At 30.4% G+C, this 27,241-nt stretch overlaps 1 protein-coding gene across 2 annotated transcripts; it reads left to right on the forward strand.

Annotated features, from left to right (window-relative positions):
* Positions 1–26,204, forward strand: LOC139519113 (flap endonuclease GEN homolog 1-like). 2 transcript variants are annotated; one of them, XR_011663518.1, is made up of 15 exons: positions 1–166; positions 2,113–2,410; positions 2,888–3,050; positions 4,778–4,867; positions 5,756–5,836; positions 6,327–6,517; positions 7,481–7,581; positions 9,005–9,177; positions 9,956–10,164; positions 15,676–15,737; positions 18,217–18,366; positions 19,421–19,931; positions 20,513–21,608; positions 22,596–23,164; positions 25,446–26,204. XR_011663518.1 is itself a non-coding variant. In XM_071310931.1 (12 exons), the coding sequence occupies exons 2-12, from the start codon at positions 2,250–2,252 to the stop codon at positions 19,906–19,908; spliced, it is 1,869 nt and encodes a 622-aa protein (XP_071167032.1). In that variant the 5' UTR covers positions 2–166; positions 2,113–2,249; the 3' UTR covers positions 19,909–19,944. The 2 variants fall into 2 exon arrangements, 1 of the variants encoding a protein (XP_071167032.1); XM_071310931.1 differs by lacking the exons at positions 15,676–15,737; positions 20,513–21,608; positions 22,596–23,164; positions 25,446–26,204 and adding an exon at positions 12,402–12,463 and having other exon boundaries at positions 2–166; positions 19,421–19,944.
* The last annotated feature ends 1,037 nt before the right edge of the window (positions 26,205–27,241 follow it).

The raw sequence follows: 27,241 nt of genomic DNA on the forward strand, positions 1-27,241 counted from the left end.
TATTATTTTTAGCTTCAAAAATGTAAACACACTAATATTTTTGCAAGACACATTGTTGTATGTATGAGTATATGGCTGCATTTGGACGCAAAATAAAAAGAGCCATAGTTATGAATTCCAAATAATTGCGCAGATAAGAGTAAAACCAGTGTCTCTGTACTTTTGGGTAAGGTAGCACTTGATGCTGTTGATGGTAAAAAAATATATGACTGTTTATATACATGTACATTGTGAATGTTGACTTCTCAATTCAAGTAAACGATTTCTCAAAAGAAGCTAACTTCAGGACCCATGTAAAGAAGTGTATGAAATGAGTTTAAGGTACATTTGTTAGAACACATGGATTATTAGATTTATAAACAAAAGAACTCTTGATCATGTTATTTGTTTCAATAATATAAAATTATCTATAGGCTCATCCCCTGTATTTGTGAATACATTTTCCTCAATAACCCTATTGTTACTTATTTTTAAAGAAAATACAGAAGAAGAGAATTAAAAATAGCGCAAATTCAATTATTTCCTTACTTTTTAAGGTCAGAGTTGGGGTAATTGTAATTGTAATCGTTAATCAGCTGTAATTGATTACAATTTTTCAAGTAATCAGTGTAATCATTAATCAGCCTCTAATCTGATTACATGTAATTTAATTTAATCAATTACTTTTCAAAATACCCTGTAATCCTGATTACTTTATGATTACATTCTGATTACAATTAAAAAAATCTAAATCAGTGTTTATGTCAAGAAATGAACCTTTTTGTTATTTATATTTACTAAATATTTTACCTGTTAAATTCTTTTTGTTTACTTTAAGCATGCTAATTGATTTGCATACTAATCATCAAAAAAATAAACTGTTACAGTATTGAAAATTCATCATTAGCCAAAGCAGAGACATATACTACCTGACTATAATTATATGTCTCTGGCCTTTAAAAAGAGATATTGTATATATATCCACAATTTACATATGTACATATATATATATATATATATTTGATAATAACTGTTACATTCAAGTAAGACTTTATTTTATAAGCCCTGAATTATATTTTTTTTGTTAAAATTGTTATTGTTGTCAACTTTGAATTGACAGGTAGGAGAACAATTGAGGTTTGTTTTTATTGCAATTACCAATTAAGCATAGCTGTAGGGCAATACATATGATAAAAGATAAAATTTATCTAATTAGCACAAACTAAATAAAAATTGAACAAACATTTTGTTTAAATAAACAAATTTTGGTATGGATTTAATTGGACTGGACATATGTAAAATGCAATGATTTCCGTACTTATATTTTATTTACAACTTCATTTAACAATTCTATTTGAATTTAAATACCCTTAAAAGAGTCATTAAACAACTTCATGTTTTACATTGTAATTATATTTGCTTCAGTCTTGAATAACTTGAGAATCTTAAAAGCACATCCTTGCTATTACCAACACTGTTTAAGTTCTCATTTCATTCATAATACTTGGTATGCATACCATTGCTTTTGCATAATTTTATGGGGACTACAAACCATCGCTTAAAAAGTAGTCCAACGAAAAAGAGAATTTCTCCATGATTTTACTGTTTACTGGAAATAGGTTTCCAAAGTAGCAATTGCATCTAGAACAGTCATTGCCAATCAGAGATATTTTTTTACGAATTTAAAAAATTGTGTAAGATTCTTAATACATGTTTACACATGTACATTGTATAAGCTAATTAAACACTTGCATATATATGAAGTTCACATCACAAGAAGGTTTCATATTAAATAAATTTTTAAAAATAAAATCCTCCCACCCACCCCATTTTTTTCAAAACTTTGAATGAAAATCTACTAATTAATTTTAGTTGGCCTAATTAAAAAAATTCCTTTCTCAGAATTGCTATACTAGCTATATTAAACATTTATTCATTAACACCATCCAAAATGTTATTTTCTTATTCATTGTAATCAGATGTAATCATAATTACTTTGCCAATGTAATCATTAATTTAATCAGATATTTTTAGAAATGATGTAATCGTTAATTTAATTTAATCGTACAATTGACAAAGTAATTGTAATTTAATCAATTACATTGAAAGTAATCGGACCCATCTCTGTTTAAGGTACACACCTGCTTTCGTTTGATGTTAACAATATGGGAGTGACAACACTATGAAACTTGATGACAGATGCATGTCAGAATGGTAAACCTGTTCCTAGTTTTTATGACTTAACATGTTTCAACTATTGATGTGTAATAATGGGAGTTACAAAGCTATGGACCTTGTTGGTGGATGCTTGTCAGAATGATATAACTGTTTCCAGTTTACATGGTCAAACCATTGCAGTAGATTTAAGTTCCTGGATCTGTGAACTGAAGAAAATACAAATCGCACAAGCAATACCAAATCTATACCTCAAGTAATTATTTAATAGCCTTATACATAACTCTGCAGTCTTGAAATTGAGATAAAATGTACATGCACGTATATGTTTATATATATAATTAGAATTGAATATTTTTCAATTCAGATTGAACTAATTGTTTTAAACTTTAATTCATTATCAAATAAACTTATACATGTATTTGCTTTTATCGACATAGACTTAAAACAGTGTTCCTCCCAGGCCATTTTAGCGCTGCAGTATTTAGCGCTGTGCTATATAGCCTATTGCTCAGACCACAGTGGTATCCAATCTAAAATCAGTGCTATTGTTTTTCAATTTTGGAAATTTCTGGTGTTTAGCTGTTAAATTTTGATTACATGATCAACTGGTTGATTTGTCTGTGATGGTTTATTCACCTTACAAAGTCAAATATAAGAGGGATCAGTTCAATGATAAATATTCTTATATTAAGAAAGGCATAAAAAAACTTAAATGTTTTTTTTTTTGCAGGAACTTGTATTACAGAACAACATATTTTATGAAGCATGGAATCAAACTGGTTTTTGTTGAAGATGGAACAGCACCAGCAATAAAAAAGGCAGCTTTGGCACAAAGAAATAAAAACAGAGTCACAAGTTTGGATAGGATAGGATTGAAAACTATATCAGAAAAAGTAAGACATAAAAGTATGAACAAAATACTGAGCTCCAATGTAAATTAAAAAAAGTATGAACAAAATACTGAGCTCCAATGTAAATTAAAAAAAGTATGAACAAAATACTGAGCTCCAATGTAAATTAAAAAAAGGGAAGTCTATAAAAACTGAAATCGGGTCATCATTTGTCAATACTCAAACAATAAACTTTATTAACCAACAGATTGAATTGAAATATAAAATAAAATTTAAAATAACTGTCAAAGTACTGACAATGCTGACATTGTACAGGTATTTATAATGGATGGTAAAACTATAAAGAGACAATAATAATATTTATCAATTCACATAAACTATCTAATTATGATTTAAAATTTTCTTAACAGTGATTTTGAATTGTTTTGTTAACTGGTATGTTTTGAGTGTACTGTGTAGCCGAAATGTAGCTCATCATTCAGCCTGAATTACTAGTATATACAAAAAAGAAGATGTTGTATGATTGCCAATGAGACAACTCTCCACAAGAGACCAACATGACACAGAAATTAACAACTATGGGTCACTGTACGTAACGGCCTTTAACAATGAGCAAAGCCCATACCGCAAAAGTCAGCTATATAAGGCCCTGAAATGGCAATGTAATACAATTCAGATGAGAAAACTAACGGCCTAATTTATGTACAAAAAATGAAAGAAAAAACAAATATGTAACACTTAAACAAACCACAACCACTGAATTACAGGCTCCTGACTTGGGACAGGTACATACATACAGACTTTGGCGGGGTTAATAGTTGACTTGTAGCTTAAGTTTTTGAATAGGATGTTAAACACCCTCAATTGAATAACCCTTCAGTACATGAAGGTGGCAAGCAATCAGACATGGCAGACTATATAGAAGTTAGAAGATGGTGTAGGATTGCCAATGAGACAACTCTCTACCCAAGACCAAATGTCGGAGAAATTAGCAACAATGGGTCATCATTTGTCATATGGCCTTCTACAATGAACAAAACCCATACTGCATAACAAGATATTAAAGGACATGAATTTTATTAAAACACGAAAACAGACTGTCTGATTTCTGTCCAAAACCAATTATTGAAAAACAAATATGATATGCAGCAATATATGACAACCCCTAAATTACAGGCTCCTGACTGAGAGACACTAAAATAGTGTTGTGTGGTTAACCTGTAACTTAACCTTTGGCAGTGGTTTCAAAGTATAACATAAGAAGAAGCTGTAAAAATCTATACAAATCACACCACAAGTTACAAAGTATAACATAAGAAGAAGCTGTAAAAATCTATACAAATCACACCACAAGTTACAAAGTATAACATAAGAAGAAGCTGTAAAAATCTATACAAATCACACTACAAGTTACAAAATCACAAGAGACACAAAATGTAGATTTGAGAGTGCATACAGTTACTGAGAGCCTCTTCAAAGTCAATAACAACTAATAAAAAGATCATACCTGTCCTTATGCAATGCCAAAATAAAGGTACAAATGTATCAACAGTCTGTACATTGTATGTCTATAAGTTATGGATTGACTTGGGAGATGATAAATTATGGATCCATTTAAAGGCCTGACTTAAACATCACTAGATGATACACAGTTATGCACAGGCATATGAACATGAACCAGTCTTAAACTAGATATTTGAGTCTCAATCCTCGCTCTTTTTTCATCTTGATCAGCTGACTTATAAAAATAATTGCTTGTATATTTTAAGTGCAGAGAGTTGTTTAACAAGCTTGGTTTACCATGTATACAAAGTGGAGGAGAAGCTGAGGCTTTGTGTGCTCAACTAAATCATGCTGGAGTGAGTAGTTATGAAAATACAATGTTTGCTATTTTTACCTTATACACTCAACTGATAATATTAATGATAAAAAAGTTTTTTGTTGCAATTGTTGGCCAATGTTTTCTTCTCCATCTTTCGATTGCCTGACAATACAAGGAACAATAGGTAAGGAAACGAAGTATGTTGCAAGCCTATAATTTAAACACATTTACTGTTATTGGTATATTGCAGCATGTAAATCATGTAGCTGTGGATTCATTTATTTTTCGTGGGTACCAACTTTCGTAGATTAAGGAAAACTTGCATGTTCAAGGATATTTAATTTTGTGGTTTTGACAAAATCTGCGTACAAGCCTACATGTATGTAAAATGTGATATTCATTAAACATCTAATTTTTGGTTTACTTGTTCTCACGAAAACCACGAAAAGTAATCCAATGTAATATGAAATTAAATGAATCCAGCTATTAAACATCTCCTATCGGGCAAGTTGATAAAAGGGAGATAACTCATTACATTTTTTCTTTCTCTATTCTTGGAGTAGAAAAACATATTAATTATATTTTTGTATTAATATACAGAGTAATAAAATAAAAAAAAACAGTTGTATACCTTTTTTTTGGGGTGATTAATTATTTTAGTACAAGTACATGGTCAACATCATTGAAATTATATTTGTATGTGAAATTTAACAATGTGTCTGAATCATAGAGCTGAAGTGGCTATAAATAGACATATATATGCTGTTGAAATTAAAGAATAATCCAGAATAATTAAGTACACCAGAAAAACACATCTATCATGTCTATACATCATTCAATAAAGCAGAATAGTTTAAAAAAAAACGTAATCCACAATAAGCAGATCTATACCTTGTTGACTAACTTAATTTCTGTGATTTAATAGATAGTAGATGGTGTATTGACATCTGATGGAGATTCCCTGTTGTATGGTGCTCAGAAAGTATATAGAAACTTCAAAATGGATGTGAGTATTTTATCATTTTACAAATTTACAATCTTCTTTTTTATAAAAGAGGTGCAAGTTTGTAGATAACAGTGAATTTTCTATGGCCTTTTCTTACAGCAATAAAAAATACTGATAAGAGACAAGTCACTTTCTTTTAAAAACACAATACCTGATTAAAGATCATTAAATTTGTTTCTCAATGAAGACTCATTCAAATGCTATACCAGGTGGAAATGTCCCTATCTTAATCTTATCATATTCAAGGTATTTAGTTTAATTTTATATTAGTTAAAATAAAATAATAGTTATATGACAATACAACAATAGTTACACAAGACATAGAGCACATAGTGAATTGCAAAGCCTAATATATTTTTAGAATTTGCTAGATTTGTGGACTCTTATGTGCCTATATAATCCTTTACAGAATAGTGGAGTTTTTCTTGATTTTGATGTTTTGACCACTTCTATTCATTTAATTTCATCCACTTCCTCGTATTTTTTACAGGTTGGTACTGTAGATTGTTGTGATATGATTGAAGTAGAAAAGAAGCTAAACGTTGATAGAAGAGGCCTTATTGCCATGGCAATGTTATCTGGCTGTGATTATGATAAAGATGGTGTTCAAAGTGTTGGTGTACAGAAAGCCTATGAATTTGTACAACTCTGTACTAAGTTAGGTGTTGACCCACTGAAGAGGTACAGCCACATAAAAATAAGAGGAATTGCAAAAATAATTTATTTACTGATAGACATGTGTTTTAATACCTTAAATATTAATACTGGGTTTACTTCAGTTTATTTGGTGTATATGGCTAAAGTAATAACATAAAATGCACTAAAATAATTCAAACAGACATTTTGAAGGAAATGTTTTTGGTTATCAGATGCCAATGCTGTTATATAGAAACATATGGAATATTTTTATCTTTAGAAAAGTGTGACAGGTTAGGTTTTGTTAAATATAAAACTTGTTTTCATTTTCTGACGTCACAATAATGACTTTTGCATTTTTTGCTTTTTGTTCAACAATTGAATAATGAATGCACCCTAATATATCTGAATCTACTTTATTATGTTTTAAGTGTAAGCTATACAAAGTGTTCTCAATGTGCATCAAAGTTTCTTTAAATTCATTGTGTTTTCACAGCAACTAAAAAAAAAAAAAAATGACAGAAAAAGCCAACAATCAATTCTTTATAAGTTAATAAATTGATATGAATTATGAAAATAAGCAGAACACAAACAAGTGATTATATAATCCTGTAGGGCGCACATGAAGTCCATAGTTGAATATACTAATTTAATGTATTCCATCTTTAGCCAATGAATTTATTTTAAAAAAAACCCCAGATATTATGCAAAGTTTCTGTAGATTTCAAAATATAACATGACAGGGGTTGCCATGAAACATTTATTCAACAGTTACACAACATTAGGGCCAGAATCTCTTCTTTTCAGACAGGCATGAATTTTTGTTATTCTTTAGTCTGAAGTATTTTGCACATGAATTGATGCACAACAGATCATGCTATTAATATGATATCAACCAATTCTTTATGTGTTTGTCGTAATTAAGGTGCTTTTTATCGAGCGGTTTTCTCAAACCACATCTTATTTTAAATATATGCACAGATGATTTAATATAGTTTTTACCCATAGGATCATGACTTGGAGAACAAACAGTGAACTAAAGACTTTACAGAAAGTTAGAGAAAGTCCTCAGAAGAAACCATCACATTGTAATGTGTGTAAACATCTAGGTATGATCTAAAAATTGTCATGGAGATAAGTGGAGCATGTCATTATTCTAAAGGAAAATTTGTTTTGTTTAAAATTGTTTTTAAAAAGTACTTTGCCCATATTATGATGAAAACTGACCAGTCTACTGATTCCTATAATTCGGTCTGATAAGATATATTGACAACAATTTATTTATGAAGAAAAACAAAACAATTTTTATATGTTGTTTCAGATGAGCTGTTTTGGACTTTCCATCCTCAGGAATGCTCCAACCTAAATATATTAAAGCTAAAAATGAATAAATACCATAAAACATTATATATTTCTAATCAGCACCTATAAGACTTTGATAGAGTTCAATCAATTATTTGGGAGGAATAGTGTATAGTCATATGATGATAATGGTAGTGAATCTAATGATAGTCTTGAAATTTAAAATTTTGAGTGAGATCAAGTGTGTTCTACATCAGGTTAATTATGATGTTCATGATTGGTCTATATTAAATGTTCATGATTGGTCTATATTAAATGTTCATGATTGGTCTATATTAAATGTTCATGATTGGTCTATATTAAATGTTCATGATTGGTCTATATTAAATGTTCATGATTGGTCTATATTAAATGTTCAGTGACCATATATATTTAAGCAGGTTTTAAAAAGAATAAAAAAATATGTATATTGTTAATGGGGGTTATGCTTTAAGAACTGGTTACTTGCAATTATTAGCAGTTTGTTCTATATGTCATGATTTTTTTTTTTAAATTAACCTCTTCTGCTGGCATTACAGTAACATAAAGAAAAGTTGTAGGTGTAATACCACCATTGATTTTCCTGTATTAGTCTTTGTTAAAATTGCACTTTAAAAGATAAAATGTGTAGAATTTATCTTTGTTTCAAATAAATAATACTTGGCATGAGTAAAGTTTTATCCTGTCTAGTACTATTGACAAAATTTCACATAACATTTCATTGCACATAAGAAAATAACCATCATTGGAAGTTAACCAATCACAGTTTCACCTCTTATTGAACTGTGTACAAGCTTTAGTTACCATGTAACCTCAAGTTTCCAAAATATTCTATAGAAACCCCAAATAAAATAATAATGGTGCTTTGAAATACCAAAGATATATGTTTATGACCCAGAAATGTTTTACAGCAGTGAAAGGATTAATTTTCTACAACTGTCAAAATTAAGGGAATATATTTTTTCAACCTATTTCGTATGCAAATGGATGTGAAATACTAAGATTTGGTGGTACATGTATTACACCTGTAGTAGCTGATGGGCTTTCAACAATTTTAAAAACATGTATTAATATGGTTCTTCAATTGTACTCCATTATAATATTCACAGTATATTTTTGTAATTTTCCAACTATGATAAAAAGGGTTGTTTTGTTATGTCACCCATATTAACATTTTGCTTTGCATAACAGGTACTAAGCCTGACCATTTTAAGAATGGTTGTGTGCCATGTGACACAGAACAATCATGTGACCAAGATAATCAAGTCAGCTGTACATGTGATAGTTGTACTGTTGATTTCCATAAATTTGAGTTGAATATGAGAGAAAAGGCCTTGAGAGATCCTGGTTTTCCTAATCATATGGTAGGTACATTTATATAATACAATGTAATGCACTCTTTAATTGTCATTCATATAGATATTAGAAGACACAATCTTTAGTTTTCCCTTTTTTGTCTGCTTCTGATGCAGTAAAAATACCTACAAGATAGACCAACAAATTATTATTTTGATAGAAATATTAAGTTGTTTTTCTACTTTTAGATCAGCAATATTGCATTTGGATGATAACTCAAGTATCACATTACGTTTACACGGTTGGAAATTAGCAAAAATAGGTTCAAGATTGTATTTGTCGCTCCAAGCATTCTAGTATCTTGAACCCTTGAAATTAAAATGTCAGTGCCAAATTTTCACAATTTAGGATAGGGAAATAAATTATACATAATCAAATAAACACTGAAAACACAAAAATGGTAGATCTTTGTTAATAAAACCTGCATTGTGTATTGCCTTCATGAACAATTACATCACCTCGCGCAGCTCTTCATGTTTTATATAAGCTTTGGATTTCAAATATTTTGGCCACGAGCATCACTGAAGAGACATGTATTGTCGAAATGCGCATCTGGTGCAACAAAATTGGTACCGTTGATTTTATTAACAGACATTTGTTAGATCATTTAAATCTATATATTTCCATGTAAATATTTTTTACTGATACACCAATAACCTTTTATGGCATTGATAATTCATATGACAAATTTACCTTTAATCATATAGCATATGAAAACAAAAGAATAACTCTTCTTCATTTAATTTTTACTGAAAAAAAATACAAATCTTAAATTCTTTTTTACAGATAATTGATGAATTTCTACAGTCTACTAAAGAATTACCATCACATCAGCTGAAATGGAAACCAGTCAATGTACCTAGTCTGAAATCCTTTCTCCAAAACCAGATACGATGGACAAATGTAGAATTTTTCAACAAAATATCTGAACTTCTGGTCATTCTTCAAGTCAATGGTATGGAATGGGCAGTATCAGAAAAACTAAAACCTGTAAGGTATGATATTCAGTATATTTGACTTGCTTCTGAGGAGTATTAGTAAAGGTTAAATAAGAAATTACACAAAGGTTTGAAATACATTAAAAAGATTGTATATGCATATAAAAAGATTAATTAGCAACTACTGCAGAAAAATTTATCTGTGAAATGACTAAATAAAAGATACAGGGAGACCTTTCTAAACTGAACCCAACATAACCTGAAATCTTATATCAATAAAACAGTTGTTTGAAGACACACCACAAATATTCTTGAGTAATCTTATTTCTAAAACATATGGTACCAATTGGATGAAAGGAATTGAAATACCATAGAGTTTTGCTGTCAACTGATTTCACTGTAATCTTTAAACAGTAGTAAAATGAACATATACTCATAAAAGGAATTTCATACAATGTTATGGTTGTAGTTCTGATTATAGACCCAGTTTAAATACCTGTAAGTTTTGTGTTTTAAATCTGTTCCTCAGACATTGGTTTGTTAATTCATCATTATACTTCTACAAACATTTAGTATTAAGTTAAGTTTCACAATAATTAATGCCGAAAGACCCACTTTTGACATGCATTTTGTGTTTGTTCAAGATTCAATAACCCCTGATTATACTGCCATGCTTCCAAATTGTTACACAGTTTAAAACAATTTTGAGATATTTCAACTTGACGTCCTATAATTATGGTGGGAAAAGTTTTCTTCTTTTTCACATTTAGGTATGATTTAGTCATGTTATATACAGGGTTTTAGCCAGGATTTTGAGGGCTTTAGTCACTTTTGTGCGCTATGAAAATCAACCTATTTTTTGTGTAACAGCAAGAGACCAAGGATTTATATTACTAGTTTGCCTTCATCTTTGACTTTGTCAGATTTTAAAGGACTTAGGCATGATTGGCAATCAGTATTGTATGATTTGACTGTATTGGCCCTTATTATGAAAGATTCTGACATGGGATGTGGAAACTTAGTTCACAATTTCTCTTCAGTTTGTTCCAGAGGACATTCCTGATAAACAAAAGTTGGATTCATTTTTTTAAACAAGGTCAAACAAGGAATCACAGCAGAAATTTACTTGCAATGATTGTATCACTGCATGATCATTATCCTTATAAAATGTCTAAATTGATATTTGGAAATCGTTTCTATAAAGTTGGAACTGTATAAAATCCATTTTGGAACGAGTATAACCACTGAAAGAAGGTTGTTAACAAATCAAGAATAGATCATGTTTACAACTTTCGGTTTTAAAATGAAACGAAAATGGGAAGTGACATGTGGATGATAAATTCAAAACGAGTCCGGATTCATCAGAAAGTTATCATTTTTTGGTTTAATTTCTTTTAGTAAAAGATATATATTTGGCTCTCTTGTTTAATTGATTCTAAAAGATTTGGTATTTTACGTTTTTAATCAGTTTTAATCAGGGTCCATAAATAGGAATACTTTCACGCATGCTAAGCACACAGTACAGGAAGCACCTGTTTACTCGTGAAGACTTCCTCTGAACGTTTTGAATAAAGTTCTATATTTTAAATAGAAATTGTCGAAAGTTTTTGATGGCAATTTATATTAATTATGACGAAAAGGGGTTTGAATGACGAATCTACATAAAAAAAACTTGAAATTGTGATTGTTTGAGAAATATTGAAATTCAAATGCGAACTGTCCAGGGGTAACAATTTCGTCAAATGATGAAACTATAAGCCTGGTTGTTGAAATTCTAACTGACTGATATGCCTGGAGAAATAATTATGATGGTCAATTATGAGGTTTATTAATAATTAACGGATTAGTGACCCATCTGATGGTGATAAGCGGATTAGTTGTAATCACAACTTGTAACACCTGTTGTAAATGTTAATTACCTGGGGGTCATAAACTTGTCACAAACATAAAGACATGTAGATTTATAGTAAGGTATTTTAATACGAAAATATTTTACACTTTCAAAATTTAACTGACAAAATTGATTTGAAATACTTTCGTCAATGCCAAAACCCTTTCATAAATTACGAAAGTGACGAGCGCTAGCAAAATCACTTGTTATATTTATGATTATGTTATTAGCATTTTGAAATAGAACAATCTTGTAAATTCTTTATTCAACTTGTTGTAAAGTTGCCTTATTACTCAAAGTTCTTATGAAGTAAATGATTCCAATTCTTAAAAAAACATATCAGTTTAATAATACAATGTATATAATAGTTTTTTGATATTTTTCATCTTTTTTTTTTCTTCAGAATTGTAAAAAAGAGTACATTGAAAAAGACTCCTTCTGTTATTGTTGAATGGAAGAAGCTAAGTATGTATTACTATCTTCATTGATTTTAACACTTTACAATGATCAGCCATTAAAGTTAACGGGCAGGGGGGCAATTTAAAATTTTTATAAAAAAATAAACCACAAGTTGTCAATGAAATGGTATTTTGTAAGAAAATTGTGAATAGAAATCCCCAAAAGGGTTAATTCATTTTTTATTTTAAGAAATTCTGTTTTTTTTTTATTATAATTCATTAAAACTGGGTATTATAGAACATAATGGTGTTTTTGATAGTTTTCAAAACTTTCAAAACTTTCAAGAGAGTTGCATTTTGCATTATGAACAGTCAGTCAACCTATAGACATCCTGATTTACCTAGGAATCAGTGTGAAATAGTTCGGGTTTATTTCTTGTTGGATTTTATCAAAGCTGTTTTGAAGATCATTTTAAGTCTGACATTGATATATTAATGAAAGTTACCTGAACAATGCTTAGTTGTTATACGACCGCAAAATTTGAAAAATTTTTCGTCGTATATTGCTATCACGTTGGCGTCGGCGTCGTCGTCGTTGTCGTCGTCGTCGTCGTCGTCCGAATACTTTTAGTTTTCGCACTCTAACTTTAGTAAAAGTGAATGGAAATCTATGAAATTTTAACACAAGGTTTATGACCACAAAAGGAAGGTTGGTATTGATTTTGGGAGTTTTGGTCCCAACATTTTAGGAATTAGGGGCCAAAAAGGGCCCAAATAAGCATTTTCTTGGTTTTCGCACTATAACTTTAGTTTAAGTTAATAGAAATCTATGAAATTTTGACACAAGGTTTATGACCACAAAAGAACGGTTGGGATTGATTTTGGGAGTTTTGGTTTCAACAGTTAAGGAATTAGGGGCCAAAAAAGGGCCCAAATAAGCATTATTCTTGGTTTTCGCACAATTACTTTAGTTTAAGTAAATAGAAATCAATGAAATTTAAACACAATGTTAATGACTACAAAAGGAAGGTTGGTATTGATTTTGGGAGTTTAGGTCCCAACAGTTTAGGAATTAGGGGCCAAAAAGGGACCAAAATAAGCATTTTTCTTGGTTTTCGCACCATAACGTTAGTATAAGTAAATAGAAATCTTATGAAATTTAAACACAAGGTTTATGACCATAAAAGGAAGGTTGGTATTGATTTTGGGAGTTTTGGTCCCAACAGAATAAGGAGCCCAAAGGGTCCAAAATTAAACTTTGTTTGATTTCATCAAAATTGAATAATTGGGGTTCTTTGATATGCCGAATCTAACTGTCATGACTGTGTATGTAGATTCTTAACTTTTGGTCCCGTTTTCAAATTGGTCTACATTAAGGTCCAAAGGGTCCAAAATTAAACTTAGTTTGATTTTGACAAAAAATGAATCAGTTAGGTTCTTTGATATGCTGAATCTAAAAATGTACTTAGATTCTTGATTATTAATTATTGTTATGTTTAATGAGCGATTGTTATGATTAATGAGTGATTGTTATGTTTAATGAGCGATTGTTATGTTTAATGAGCGATTGTTGTGTTTAATGAGTGATTGTTATGTTTAATGAGTGATTGTTATGATTAATGAGTGATTGTTATGATTAATGAGCGATTGTTATGTTTAATGAGCAATTGTTGTGTTTAATGAGTGAATTTTGAGATATTTCAACTTGACGTCCTATAATTATGGTGGGAAAAGTTTTCTTCTTTTTCACATTTAGGTATGATTTAGTCATGTTATATACAGGGTTTTAGCCAGGATTTTGAGGGCTTTAGTCACTTTTGTGCGCTATGAAAATCAACCTATTTTTTGTGTAACAGCAAGAGACCAAGGATTTATATTACTAGTTTGCCTTCATCTTTGACTTTGTCAGATTTTAAAGGACTTAGGCATGATTGGCAATCAGTATTGTATGATTTGACTGTATTGGCCCTTATTATGAAAGATTCTGACATGGGATGTGGAAACTTAGTTCACAATTTCTCTTCAGTTTGTTCCAGAGGACATTCCTGATAAACAAAAGTTGGATTCATTTTTTTAAACAAGGTCAAACAAGGAATCACAGCAGAAATTTACTTGCAATGATTGTATCACTGCATGATCATTATCCTTATAAAATGTCTAAATTGATATTTGGAAATCGTTTCTATAAAGTTGGAACTGTATAAAATCCATTTTGGAACGAGTATAACCACTGAAAGAAGGTTGTTAACAAATCAAGAATAGATCATGTTTACAACTTTCGGTTTTAAAATGAAACGAAAATGGGAAGTGACATGTGGATGATAAATTCAAAACGAGTCCGGATTCATCAGAAAGTTATCATTTTTTGGTTTAATTTCTTTTAGTAAAAGATATATATTTGGCTCTCTTGTTTAATTGATTCTAAAAGATTTGGTATTTTACGTTTTTAATCAGTTTTAATCAGGGTCCATAAATAGGAATACTTTCACGCATGCTAAGCACACAGTACAGGAAGCACCTGTTTACTCGTGAAGACTTCCTCTGAACGTTTTGAATAAAGTTCTATATTTTAAATAGAAATTGTCGAAAGTTTTTGATGGCAATTTATATTAATTATGACGAAAAGGGGTATGAATGACGAATCTACATCAAAAAAACTTGAAATTGTGATTGTTTGAGAAATATTGAAATTCAAATGCGAACTGTCCAGGGGTAACAATTTCGTCAAATGATGAAACTATAAGCCTGGTTGTTGAAATTCTAACTGACTGATATGCCTGGAGAAATAATTATGATGGTCAATTATGAGGTTTATTAATAATTAACGGATTAGTGACCCATCTGATGGCGATAAGCGGATTAGTTGTAATCACAACTTGTAACACCTGTTGTAAATGTTAATTACCTGGGGGTCATAAACTTGTCACAAACATAAAGACATGTAGATTTATAGTAAGGTATTTTAATACGAAAATATTTTACACTTTCAAAATTTAACTGACAAAATTGATTTGAAATACTTTCGTCAATGCCAAAACCCTTTCATAAATTACGAAAGTGACGAGCGCTAGCAAAATCACTTGTTATATTTATGATTATGTTATTAGCATTTTGAAATAGAACAATCTTGTAAATTCTTTATTCAACTTGTTGTAAAGTTGCCTTATTACTCAAAGTTCTTATGAAGTAAATGATTCCAATTCTTAAAAAAACATATCAGTTTAATAATACAATGTATATAATAGTTTTTTGATATTTTTCATCTTTTTTTTTCTTCAGAATTGTAAAAAAGAGTACATTGAAAAAGACTCCTTCTGTTATTGTTGAATGGAAGAAGCTAAGTATGTATTACTATCTTCATTGATTTTAACACTTTACAATGATCAGCCATTAAAGTTAACGGGCAGGGGGGCAATTTAAAATTTTTATAAAAAAATAAACCACAAGTTGTCAATGAAATGGTATTTTGTAAGAAAATTGTGAATAGAAATCCCCAAAAGGGTTAATTCATTTTTTATTTTAAGAAATTCTGTTTTTTTTTTATTATAATTCATTAAAACTGGGTATTATAGAACATAATGGTGTTTTTGATAGTTTTCAAAACTTTCAAAACTTTCAAGAGAGTTGCATTTTGCATTATGAACAGTCAGTCAACCTATAGACATCCTGATTTACCTAGGAATCAGTGTGAAATAGTTCGGGTTTATTTCTTGTTGGATTTTATCAAAGCTGTTTTGAAGATCATTTTAAGTCTGACATTGATATATTAATGAAAGTTACCTGAACAATGCTTAGTTGTTATACGACCGCAAAATTTGAAAAATTTTTCGTCGTATATTGCTATCACGTTGGCGTCGGCGTCGTCGTCGTTGTCGTCGTCGTCGTCGTCGTCCGAATACTTTTAGTTTTCGCACTCTAACTTTAGTAAAAGTGAATGGAAATCTATGAAATTTTAACACAAGGTTTATGACCACAAAAGGAAGGTTGGTATTGATTTTGGGAGTTTTGGTCCCAACATTTTAGGAATTAGGGGCCAAAAAGGGCCCAAATAAGCATTTTCTTGGTTTTCGCACTATAACTTTAGTTTAAGTTAATAGAAATCTATGAAATTTTGACACAAGGTTTATGACCACAAAAGAACGGTTGGGATTGATTTTGGGAGTTTTGGTTTCAACAGTTAAGGAATTAGGGGCCAAAAAAGGGCCCAAATAAGCATTATTCTTGGTTTTCGCACAATTACTTTAGTTTAAGTAAATAGAAATCAATGAAATTTAAACACAATGTTAATGACTACAAAAGGAAGGTTGGTATTGATTTTGGGAGTTTAGGTCCCAACAGTTTAGGAATTAGGGGCCAAAAAGGGACCAAAATAAGCATTTTTCTTGGTTTTCGCACCATAACGTTAGTATAAGTAAATAGAAATCTATGAAATTTAAACACAAGGTTTATGACCATAAAAGGAAGGTTGGTATTGATTTTGGGAGTTTTGGTCCCAACAGAATAAGGAGCCCAAAGGGTCCAAAATTAAACTTTGTTTGATTTCATCAAAATTGAATAATTGGGGTTCTTTGATATGCCGAATCTAACTGTCATGACTGTGTATGTAGATTCTTAACTTTTGGTCCCGTTTTCAAATTGGTCTACATTAAGGTCCAAAGGGTCCAAAATTAAACTTAGTTTGATTTTGACAAAAAATGAATCAGTTAGGTTCTTTGATATGCTGAATCTAAAAATGTACTTAGATTCTTGATTATGGGCCCAGTTTTCAAGTTGGTCCAAATCAGGATCTAAAATTATTATATTAAGTATTGTGCAATAGCAAGTCTTTTCAATTGCACAGTATTGCACAATGGCAAGAAATATCTAATTGCACAATATTGTGAAATAGCAAATTTTTTTTTAATTAGAGTTATCTTTCTTTGTCCAGAATAGTAAGCAAGAAATATCTAATTGCAAAATATTGTGCTATAGCAAGATTTTTTTTTAATTGGAGTTATCTTTCTTTGTCCAGAATCAACTTAAATCTTTGTTATATACAATATACAATGTATATTCACTTTTTACTACCAACTGATAAATTAAAATAATGTTTACCATTCAGTGATAACAAGCAGTTTTTTTACATCTTAATATTTTATGATGTATTTAAATGAGTAGTTATTGTTGCAAACTCCATTAGAAATTTTAATTGAGATTTGTTTTGGAATAAGGGAAAGGGGGATGTGATTAAAAAAAATGGGTTCAATTTTTCTCATTTGAAATTTCATAAATAAAAAAGAAAATTTCTTCAAACATTTTTTTGAGAGGATTAATATTCAACAGCATAGTGAATTGCTCTAAGAGAAAACAAAAATTTTAAGTTCATTAGAACACATTCATTCTGTGTCAGAAACATATGCTGTGTCAACTATTTAATCACAATCCAAATTTAGAGCTGAATCCAGCTTGAATGTTGTGTCCATACTTGCCCCAACCGTTCAGGGTTCAACCTCTGCGGTCGTATAAAGCTACGCCCTGCGGAGCATCTGGTTACATTTTAATAGTAATTCACCTTTCTCTCAAATCCACCAGTTATTATTTTTTCGTCATCAGATTTACTATATCAAATTGCTGAAATCCACCTTAACTATCTGTATTCATTTACAATATATTGAAAACCCCATATATACTAAATAACAAGGACAAACTGATCAAAACTACATGGTCAATTTTGATATATATAATTAGAAGGTATGGTTGATTTTTGACAAAATTGACTGATTCTTAGAACACTTGTTATTAAGCCTTTCTTACAAACTATTTTGTTTATATATCCAACAGGCATTGATAACGTTACAGAGAATTCTCAGGTTATAACAGTATCAGAAGAAAACTTCTCAAGACACTATCCCAGTATGTTACAGGAATTTAACAGGAGAAAAGAAGAAGAAAAGGCACAAAAACTTGAAGAAAAGAATGCCAATAAAAAAGGTTTGATATAGTTTTGATTTTTAAACCATTTCACCATTTTATTTATTCAAGCTCATGCATTTTATATTAAATCAACAATAGATATAAGAAAATGTGGTATGAGTGCCAACAAGTCAACTCTCCATCAAAGTCACAATTTGTAAAAGTATACCATCATAGGTCTAAGTACGATTTTCAATTCAGAACCTTGGCTCACACCGTACAGTTTTAACATGTGTAATGGTGGTCAATTTCTGAAATAAGTACACAAGAAAAAAAAGAGAAGAAAAAATACTGTTATTGATATGTTGCATGTTCTTCTTGTGAGAAACTCTGTTTATGCTGCACGCTCACCCACCAAGGATAGGCCCAAAATAAAATTTGGTTTGTTTGTATGGTGACATATAATAGAGAAAACTTTCTTATCATAATTCAAATGTTAAAGCATGTTCTATTAGATTAAGATAATTTATGGTAAACCATTATATGTTGAAAATTTAAGAGGAAGTTTGATTGAATATATGACTTCAATTATTATCTGTGGTACAACAGGATTAAATGATAATGCAGTCATATAACATAGGATATAACATTTGTAAATAATTGTATCGACTCTTGTATAAACACATTCAATGTAGGGTTATAATTCTGTCTTCAATTTTGATACAACATATAAATATATCAGAAGGGAATAACTAAATTATAAGATCAGGTTTCCCCTAGAAATGTTCAAGCTACCAGGAAATCTAAATATTCTGACTACTGTGGATTCATTATTATTTGTTGGATACCAATTTTTCGTGGGTTTCATGGGTAGAGGTGAACCACGAATTCAAATGTTCAACAAATAGCTTTTTTTCAGTAGGCTTTACATACAGACACAAAATTGTAAGTTTTCAGCAATCCACAAAAATTAATACCTATGATACCTACAAAAATAAATGGATCCACAGTATCAAAACTTAGGGGTTATTTCTTAATTGTTTAAAAGACCTCCTCTGATGGCATATGATCTTGTTACATGCATATGATTATGAAAATTTTTCACAATAACATGATTTGCATTTTATTTTAGGAAAGAAGAGAAAAGATACCAAAAGTAATAAGGGACAGAGATCTATTACAGACTGTTTTGCAATCACTAAAAAAGCCAGGAGGTCACCAACCCCTCCAGTTAAACATACTGAAAGTTTTTCAGAGGAGGATATTGACCATATAACTATCACCAGACCAAAAAAAGCTAGGAGGTCACCAACCCCTCCAGTTAAACATACTGGAAGTTCTTCAGAGGAGGATATTGACCATATAACTATCACCAGACCAAAAAAGACTAGATCTGCTATAGCTACCGGTAAACATGCTTGCAGTTCTAATCAAATATATGATAATGATGACCATACTGCTTTCACCCCAAAAGTTAGATCTTCTCCATTTAAACATGCTAGCAGTTCTAAACAAATGTTTGACATTGAACATACAAGTTTCACTAAAAAGGCTAGATCTTCTCCATCCAAACATTCTAGTCGTTCTACAGAGGACTGTGATGTTATTGTTATTGATTAATGAGTGATTGTTATGATTAATGAGTGATTGTTATGTTTAAAGAGCGATTGTTATGTTTAATGAGTGATTGTTATGTTTAATGAGCGATTGTTATGATTAATGAGTGATTGTTATGTTTAATGAGTGATTGCTATGTTTAATGAGTGATTGTTATGTTTAATGAGTGATTGCTATGTTTAATGAGTGATTGTTATGTTTAATGAGTGATTGTTATGTTTAATGAGTGATTGTTGTGTTTAATGAGTGATTGTTATGTTTAATGAGTGATTGTTATGATTAATGAGTGATTGTTATGATTAATGAGCGATTGTTATGTTTAATGAGCAATTGTTGTGTTTAATGAGTGATTGCTATGTTTAATGAGCGATTGTTATGTTTAATGAGTGATTGCTATGTTTAATGAGCGATTGTTATGTTTAATGAGTGATTGTTTTGTTTAATGAGTGATTGTTATGTTTAATGAGCGATTGCTATGTTTAATGAGCGATTATTGTGTTTAATGAGTGATTGTTATGTTTAATGAGCGATTGTTATGTTTAATGAGCGATTGTTATGTTTAATGAGCGATTGTTATGTTTAATGAGCGATTGTTATGTTTAAGTAGAAAACGAAAGTTATTGATAGAGAGAAAGAGATGTTTGTAGTATATTGTTTGCTTGATATCTGTTTTCTATAAACATGTGACTTTTCACATATTTGTAATCTGACACAATCTTTCAATTTGCTTGTGTTAATCAGAGAATTTTAATGTTTTTTACATTTGTACATGAACAAAAAATCAGGGTAAACAATTTTTTTTGCCAAATAAAATAGATCAAAACTGTAATGTGATATTGTGTATGACTATATTTTATTAAAATAATGTATTTTTACATCTCTATAACATATTGTACGTTTTTTTAATATTTTTAACATCAGCTTAATTTTTTTCTTATAGATTAATGGTTGCATTTATCTTTCTTTGACAATATTTTTCAACTGCATGAAGTTAATATTTATTATGGTTTGGTTATGATTATGCAAATCAGTGAAAGGCTGTCTACAACAATATTTTTATATACACGCATGAAGTATTTTTTCTTGCAATTATTTAAGAAATAACTGATAATTTTTGTTTGATTTATCTGGGTCCTATAATATAATTCATTAAAAAAAATTATCCCTGAAAGTAATAATAAAAATTGGCAACTCTGATCTCGTCAAAAGTGAAAAATGCATAATCCTCTTTCAGGACATAGTGATTGACTACACAACAGTATATTTTAAGATTCACACAATATGTGCATTTTTTTGAATATGTAATTAAAACAAAGTAAATATAATGTCTCACTATGATGATGTATTTTTACAGTTACTTAAGTATTACTTTATGTTTATCAAGTTATGCACATGTTTTACCTCTGTGCATTAGGATTAACATGCACATTAACAAAGGTCTTTTCTATATACTAACCAATGTAAAAGTACATCATTTTACAATTGCAAAGTCTTTATCCATATTTTTTATGCATTTTAATGATTTTGTACTGAAGTTTTGTTTAACATTTTGATAATGTGAATTTTTCTCTTTTTTATTTTATTTACAGCAATCAAGATAAGATCTGACAATAGATATTATTATTACCATACTATTTTGTTGATATTATAAGTAGCATTAATGTTTGTTAAAGCCATGTGGTCTTAACAGATATGTTATATCAGTACTTATTATACCCCATGCAACGAAGTTGCGGAGGGTATAATGTTTTTGACCCGTCCGTCCGTCCGTCCGTCAGTCCGTCCGTCAGTCCGTCCGTCCGTCAGTCCTGTTTCTTGTCATCGCAACTCCTCTCAAATCACACAACAGAATTTCACGAAACCTTTTCAGATAATAAGGACATACTATGTAGTTGTTCATATCGACGGGAAATTGCGATTCAATTTTTTTTCTAGGAGTTACGCCCCTTTGAACTTATTTACTTTAATGTACTACTGCAACAGTTTGTCATCGCAACTCCTCTCAAACCACACAAAAGAATTTCACGAAACCTTTTCAGATAATAAGGACATACTATGTAGTTGTGCATATCAACAAGAAATTGTGATTCAGTTTTTTTTCTAGGAGTTACGCCCCTTTGAACTTATTTACTTTAATGTACTACTGCAACAGTTTGTCATCGCAACTCCTCTCAAACCACACAACAGAATTTCACGAAATCTTTTTATATGAAAAGGACATATTATGTAGTTGTGCATATCGACGGGAAATTACGATTCAATTTTATTTCTAGGAGTTACGCCCCTTTGAACTTATTTGCTTCAATGTACTACTGCAACAGTTTGTCATCGCAACTCCTCTGAAACTACACAACAGAATTTCATGAAACCTTTTCAGATAATAAGGACATACTATGTAGTTGTGCATATCGACGGGAAATTACGATTCAATTTTATTTTTAGGAGTTACGCCCCTTTGAACTTATTTGCTTCAATGTACTTCTGCAACCGTTTGTCATCTCAACTCCTCTGAAAACACACTACAGAATTTCATGAAATTTGGTAGATAATAAGGACATACTATGTGGATGTGTATATTAACAGGAAATTATTATTAAATAATTTTTCTTATACAATTTTTTTTTCTTATACTTATTAAGTTTCTCCGATGACAATGTGGGGATGTGGGGTATGTGAGCGTGCTCACTAAGGTTCTTTAATTTGTTATGCTTATTTTGTTACAAACTTTTATATATATACACAAGTATACACTTTGTTTTATGTTTGTAAATAATCACCTAGTCATAATTTTTACGTTTTGTGTTCATTATAATCAAAACCTAAACATCTGTGATGTTATGATAAAAAGGGGTAATGAATATTTTTCTTGAATGTATTTTAGGCCTTTTTTAAGCTTGATTTTTGGATATGATTCAAGGGTAGATTTTAATTTTTTTTAAGAATATTTTGGGTCTGTTTTAAAGCTTAAGGGGGCTCACAGGCGTAATTTTTTTTTTTTTTTAAATATAGGATTTTTTTAGAATAGAGAAATAGAGGTATTATCAAAATAAAAAAAGAACAAAATTCCAGAAATAGCTTAAATTTTACTATTTTTTTAAATACAGCTTATATGAAAAAAAAATATAGGTTACTGATGAGTTAAAAAAGATATTTCAATTTTAATGAAAAAAAAATGCCATTTTTGCACCAAAGGGAGATAATTTGGAGCTTTTTCAACAATGTAAACATTTTAAAAGTCATCTGGGGCCAAAGCACAACAGTTTTTTATACGACTGCAAAATTTGAAAAATTTTTCGTCGTATATTGCTATCAGGTTGGCGTCGTCGTCGTCGTCCGGCGTCCGAATACTTTTAGTTTTCGCACTCTAACTTTAGTAAAAGTGAATGGAAATCTATGAAATTTTAACACAAGGTTTATGACCACAAAAGGAAGGTTGGTATTGATTTTGGGAGTTTTGGTCCCAACATTTTAGGAATAAGGGGCCAAAAAGGGCCCAAATAAGCATTTTCTTGGTTTTCGCACTATAACTTTAGTTTAAGTTAATAGAAATCTATGAAATTTTGACACAAGGTTTATGACCACAAAAGAACGGTTGGGATTGATTTTGGGAGTTTAGGTTTCAACAGTTTAGGAATTAGGGGCCAAAAAAGGGCCCAAATAAGCATTATTCTTGGTTTTCGCACAATAACTTTAGTTTAAGTAAATAGAAATCAATGAAATTTAAACACAATGTTAATGACTACAAAAGGAAGGTTGGTATTGATTTTGGGAGTTTAGGTCCCAACAGTTTAGGAATTAGGGGCCAAAAAGGGACCCAAATAAGCATTTTTCTTGGTTTTCGCACCATAACGTTAGTATAAGTAAATAGAAATCTATGAAATTTAAACACAAGGTTTATGACCATAAAAGGAAGGTTGGTATTGATTTTGGGAGTTTTGGTCCCAACAGAATAAGGGGCCCAAAGGGTCCAAAATTAAACTTTGTTTGATTTCATCAAAATTGAATAATTGGGGTTCTTTGATATGCAGAATCTAACTGTCATGACTGTGTATGTAGATTCTTAACTTTTGGTCCCGTTTTCAAATTGGTCTACATTAAGGTCCAAAGGGTCCAAAATTAAACTTAGTTTGATTTTGACAAAAAATGAATCAGTTAGGTTCTTTGATATGCTGAATCTAAAAATGTACTTAGATTCTTGATTATTGGCCCAGTTTTCAAGTTGGTCCAAATCGGGGTCCAAAATTAAACTTTGTTTGATTTCATCAAAAATTGAATAAATGGGGTTCTTTGATATACCAAATCTAACTGTGTATGTAGATTCTTCATTTTTGGTCCTGTTTTCAAATTGGTCTACACTGAAGTCCAAAGGGTCCAAAATTAAACTTAGTCTGATTTCAACAAAAATTGAAATCTTGGGGTTCTTTGATATGCTGAATCCAAAAATGTACTTAGATTTTTTATTATGGGCCCAGTTTTCAAGTTGGTCCAAATCAGGATCTAAAATTATTATATTAAGTATTGTGCAATAGCAAGTCTTTTCAATTGCACAGTATTGCGCAATGGCAAGAAATATCTAATTGCACAATATTGTGAAATAGCAAATTTTTTTTTAATTAGAGTTATCTTTCTTTGTCCAGAATAGTAAGCAAGAAATATATAATTGCAAAATATTGTGCAATAGCAAGATTTTTTTTTAATTGGAGTTATCTTTCTTTGTCCAGAATCAACTTAAATCTTTGTTATATACAATATACAATGTATATTCACTTTTTACTACCAACTGATAAATTATAATAAATAACATTCAGTGATAACAAGCAGTTTTTTTTACATCTTAATATTTTATGATGTATTTAAATGAGTAGTTATTGTTGCAAACTCCATTAGAAATTTTAATTGAGATTAGTTTTGGAATAAGGGAAAGGGGGATGTGATTAAAAAAATTGGGTTCAATTTTTCTCATTTGAAATTTCATAAATAAAAAAGAAAATTTCTTCAAACATTTTTATGCCCCACCTACGATAGTAGAGGGGCATTATGTTTTCTGGTCTGTGCGTCCGTCCGTCCGTCCGTCTGTCCGTTCGTTGCCGTCCGTTCGTCTGTCCGTCTGTCCCGCTTCAGGTTAAAGTTTTTGGTCAAGGTAGTTTTTGATGAAGTTTAAGTCCAATCGACTTCAAACTTAGTACACATGTCCCCTATGATATGATCTTTCTAATTTTAATGCCAAATTAGAGTTTTTACCCCAATTTCACGGTCCACTGAACATGGAAAATGATAGTGCGAGTGGGGCATTCGTGTACTGAGGACACATTCTTGTTTGAGAGGATTAATATTCAACAGCATAGTGAATTGCTCTAAGAGAAAACAAAAATTTTAAGTTCATTAGAACACATTCATTCTGTGTCAGAAACCTATGCTGTGTCAACTATTTAATCACAATCCAAATTTAGAGCTGAATCCAGCTTGAATGTTGTGTCCATACTTGCCCCAACCGTTCAGGGTTCAACCTCTGCGGTCGTATAAAGCTACGCCCTGCGGAGCATCTGGTTTTGGTTTATTTTTGTACCATATCTTAAAGTTACAACTAATAGTGTAATAATAAAATTTGTAATGAAAAAAAGAATGTTTAAAATTATGATGAAATGTTTGTACCCTCGAGCCTCCTTACTATTTTGGAAATGAAAATTTGTAGCCTTTTTTAAGCATGATATTTTGATATGATACAAGAGTGATTTATATTTTTTTCCAGAATATTTTGAGCCCGTTTTAAGCTTGATGATGGAAGTTTTTAAGGACTATGACTGGCTATACAGCCCTTGCATGGTTGGTTTTAAAGCTTGATATTTGGGTATGATAGAAGGGGTAATGAATATTTTTCCAAATCATTTTTAGCCTTTAAAAGCTTGTTATTTGGTATGATACAAAGGTTAATGAATATTTTTTCAAGAATATTTTCGAGCTTTTTGAAGATTGAGATTTGAGTATGGTAGAAGGGATAATGACTTTTTATTTCCTGAATATTTTGTGCCATTTTTTAAGCTTGTCTTTTGGATATGATACAAGGGGTAATGAATATTTTTTCAAGAATACTTTTGACCTTTTTAAAAGCTTGATAATTTGATAACTGGTTTAACACAAGGGCAATAACATTTCTTTTCCAGACTATTTTGCTCAATTTTTAAACCTTGATTTTTTGTAAGTTCTGAAAAAGGTGTTGTTTTGATGAATATGGAATATTATAAATGTATCAATAGCTTAATGTATCAGATCTTTATGTTGTTTAATAAAAATCTATCATATAGCATGTCTTTTGTTTTTTCTATCTGAGACCATATGACATATGTTAAGTTAACAATTATAGGTCAGTGCACATCCTTCCACCAATGAGCAAAACTTGTATCACATAGATAGACAATAATCGTGTTTCAACTTGACATATCAAAGATATAAAGATGAGGCTTAGAAACCTGGAAATGAGAGGCTCTGCCAAGCTTTTTCTTTGTTTTGGGCCGAATCCTTATATCAGTGATATGTCAGGTCAATACACTACTATTGTCTTTATACTGCAATCTAGAAAAAAACATTCTCAATTGTTGTTTATTGTATTATTGTTATTTATTTGATTTAAATATTTGGAAAAAAATCCCCCTTTAAAAAGGCCTATTATCTGGCGGAGTAATGTTATACTGCAATAAAATGTGATCTGTTGAAACCAAACTGATGATGAACGAATTCATTTCAGTTTGGACTTATATATCAACAATAAGCATTAAACATAATGATTTATAGGTTTTGAACAAAAAATATTAACAAGTGAAATATGTTTTTCCAACAATTGTTTTAGAAATGTTTGAGTCGTTTCAAGCTTCGTTGTTTACATTGGAAACAAAGACAGGTTGAAGAGGTCGTCATGAGATAAATATACTGTCGATTCATTAGTATTTGTCAGATACCAATTTTTGTGAGTTTCGTATGTACAGGCAAACCACGAATTCAAATGTTCAACAAATAACATATTTTCAGTTGGCTTTTTATACAGAGATTGGCAAAACCACTAATTCAAATATCCATGCATGAAAATGCAAGTTTTCAGCAATCCACGAAAATTGATACCCACGAAAGTAAATGAATCAACAGTGGTTCAGACAACTGCTATTTAGATATTCAGGAGGAAATATTGATATCGGGTCATGACTGTATATGACATGGAAATATACAGTCATAGCATTTTGACTCCTCAAATAGATTGAGAGCATTATAATTTGATTGAAATGGCCATAAAATTCTTAAGCAAGAATTTGAAATGTCAACATATACACATTTATCATTCATAATT

This window comes from Mytilus edulis, chromosome 4 (genome assembly GCF_963676685.1).
Source record: "Mytilus edulis chromosome 4, xbMytEdul2.2, whole genome shotgun sequence".
NCBI classification, from domain to species: domain Eukaryota; kingdom Metazoa; phylum Mollusca; class Bivalvia; order Mytilida; family Mytilidae; genus Mytilus; species Mytilus edulis.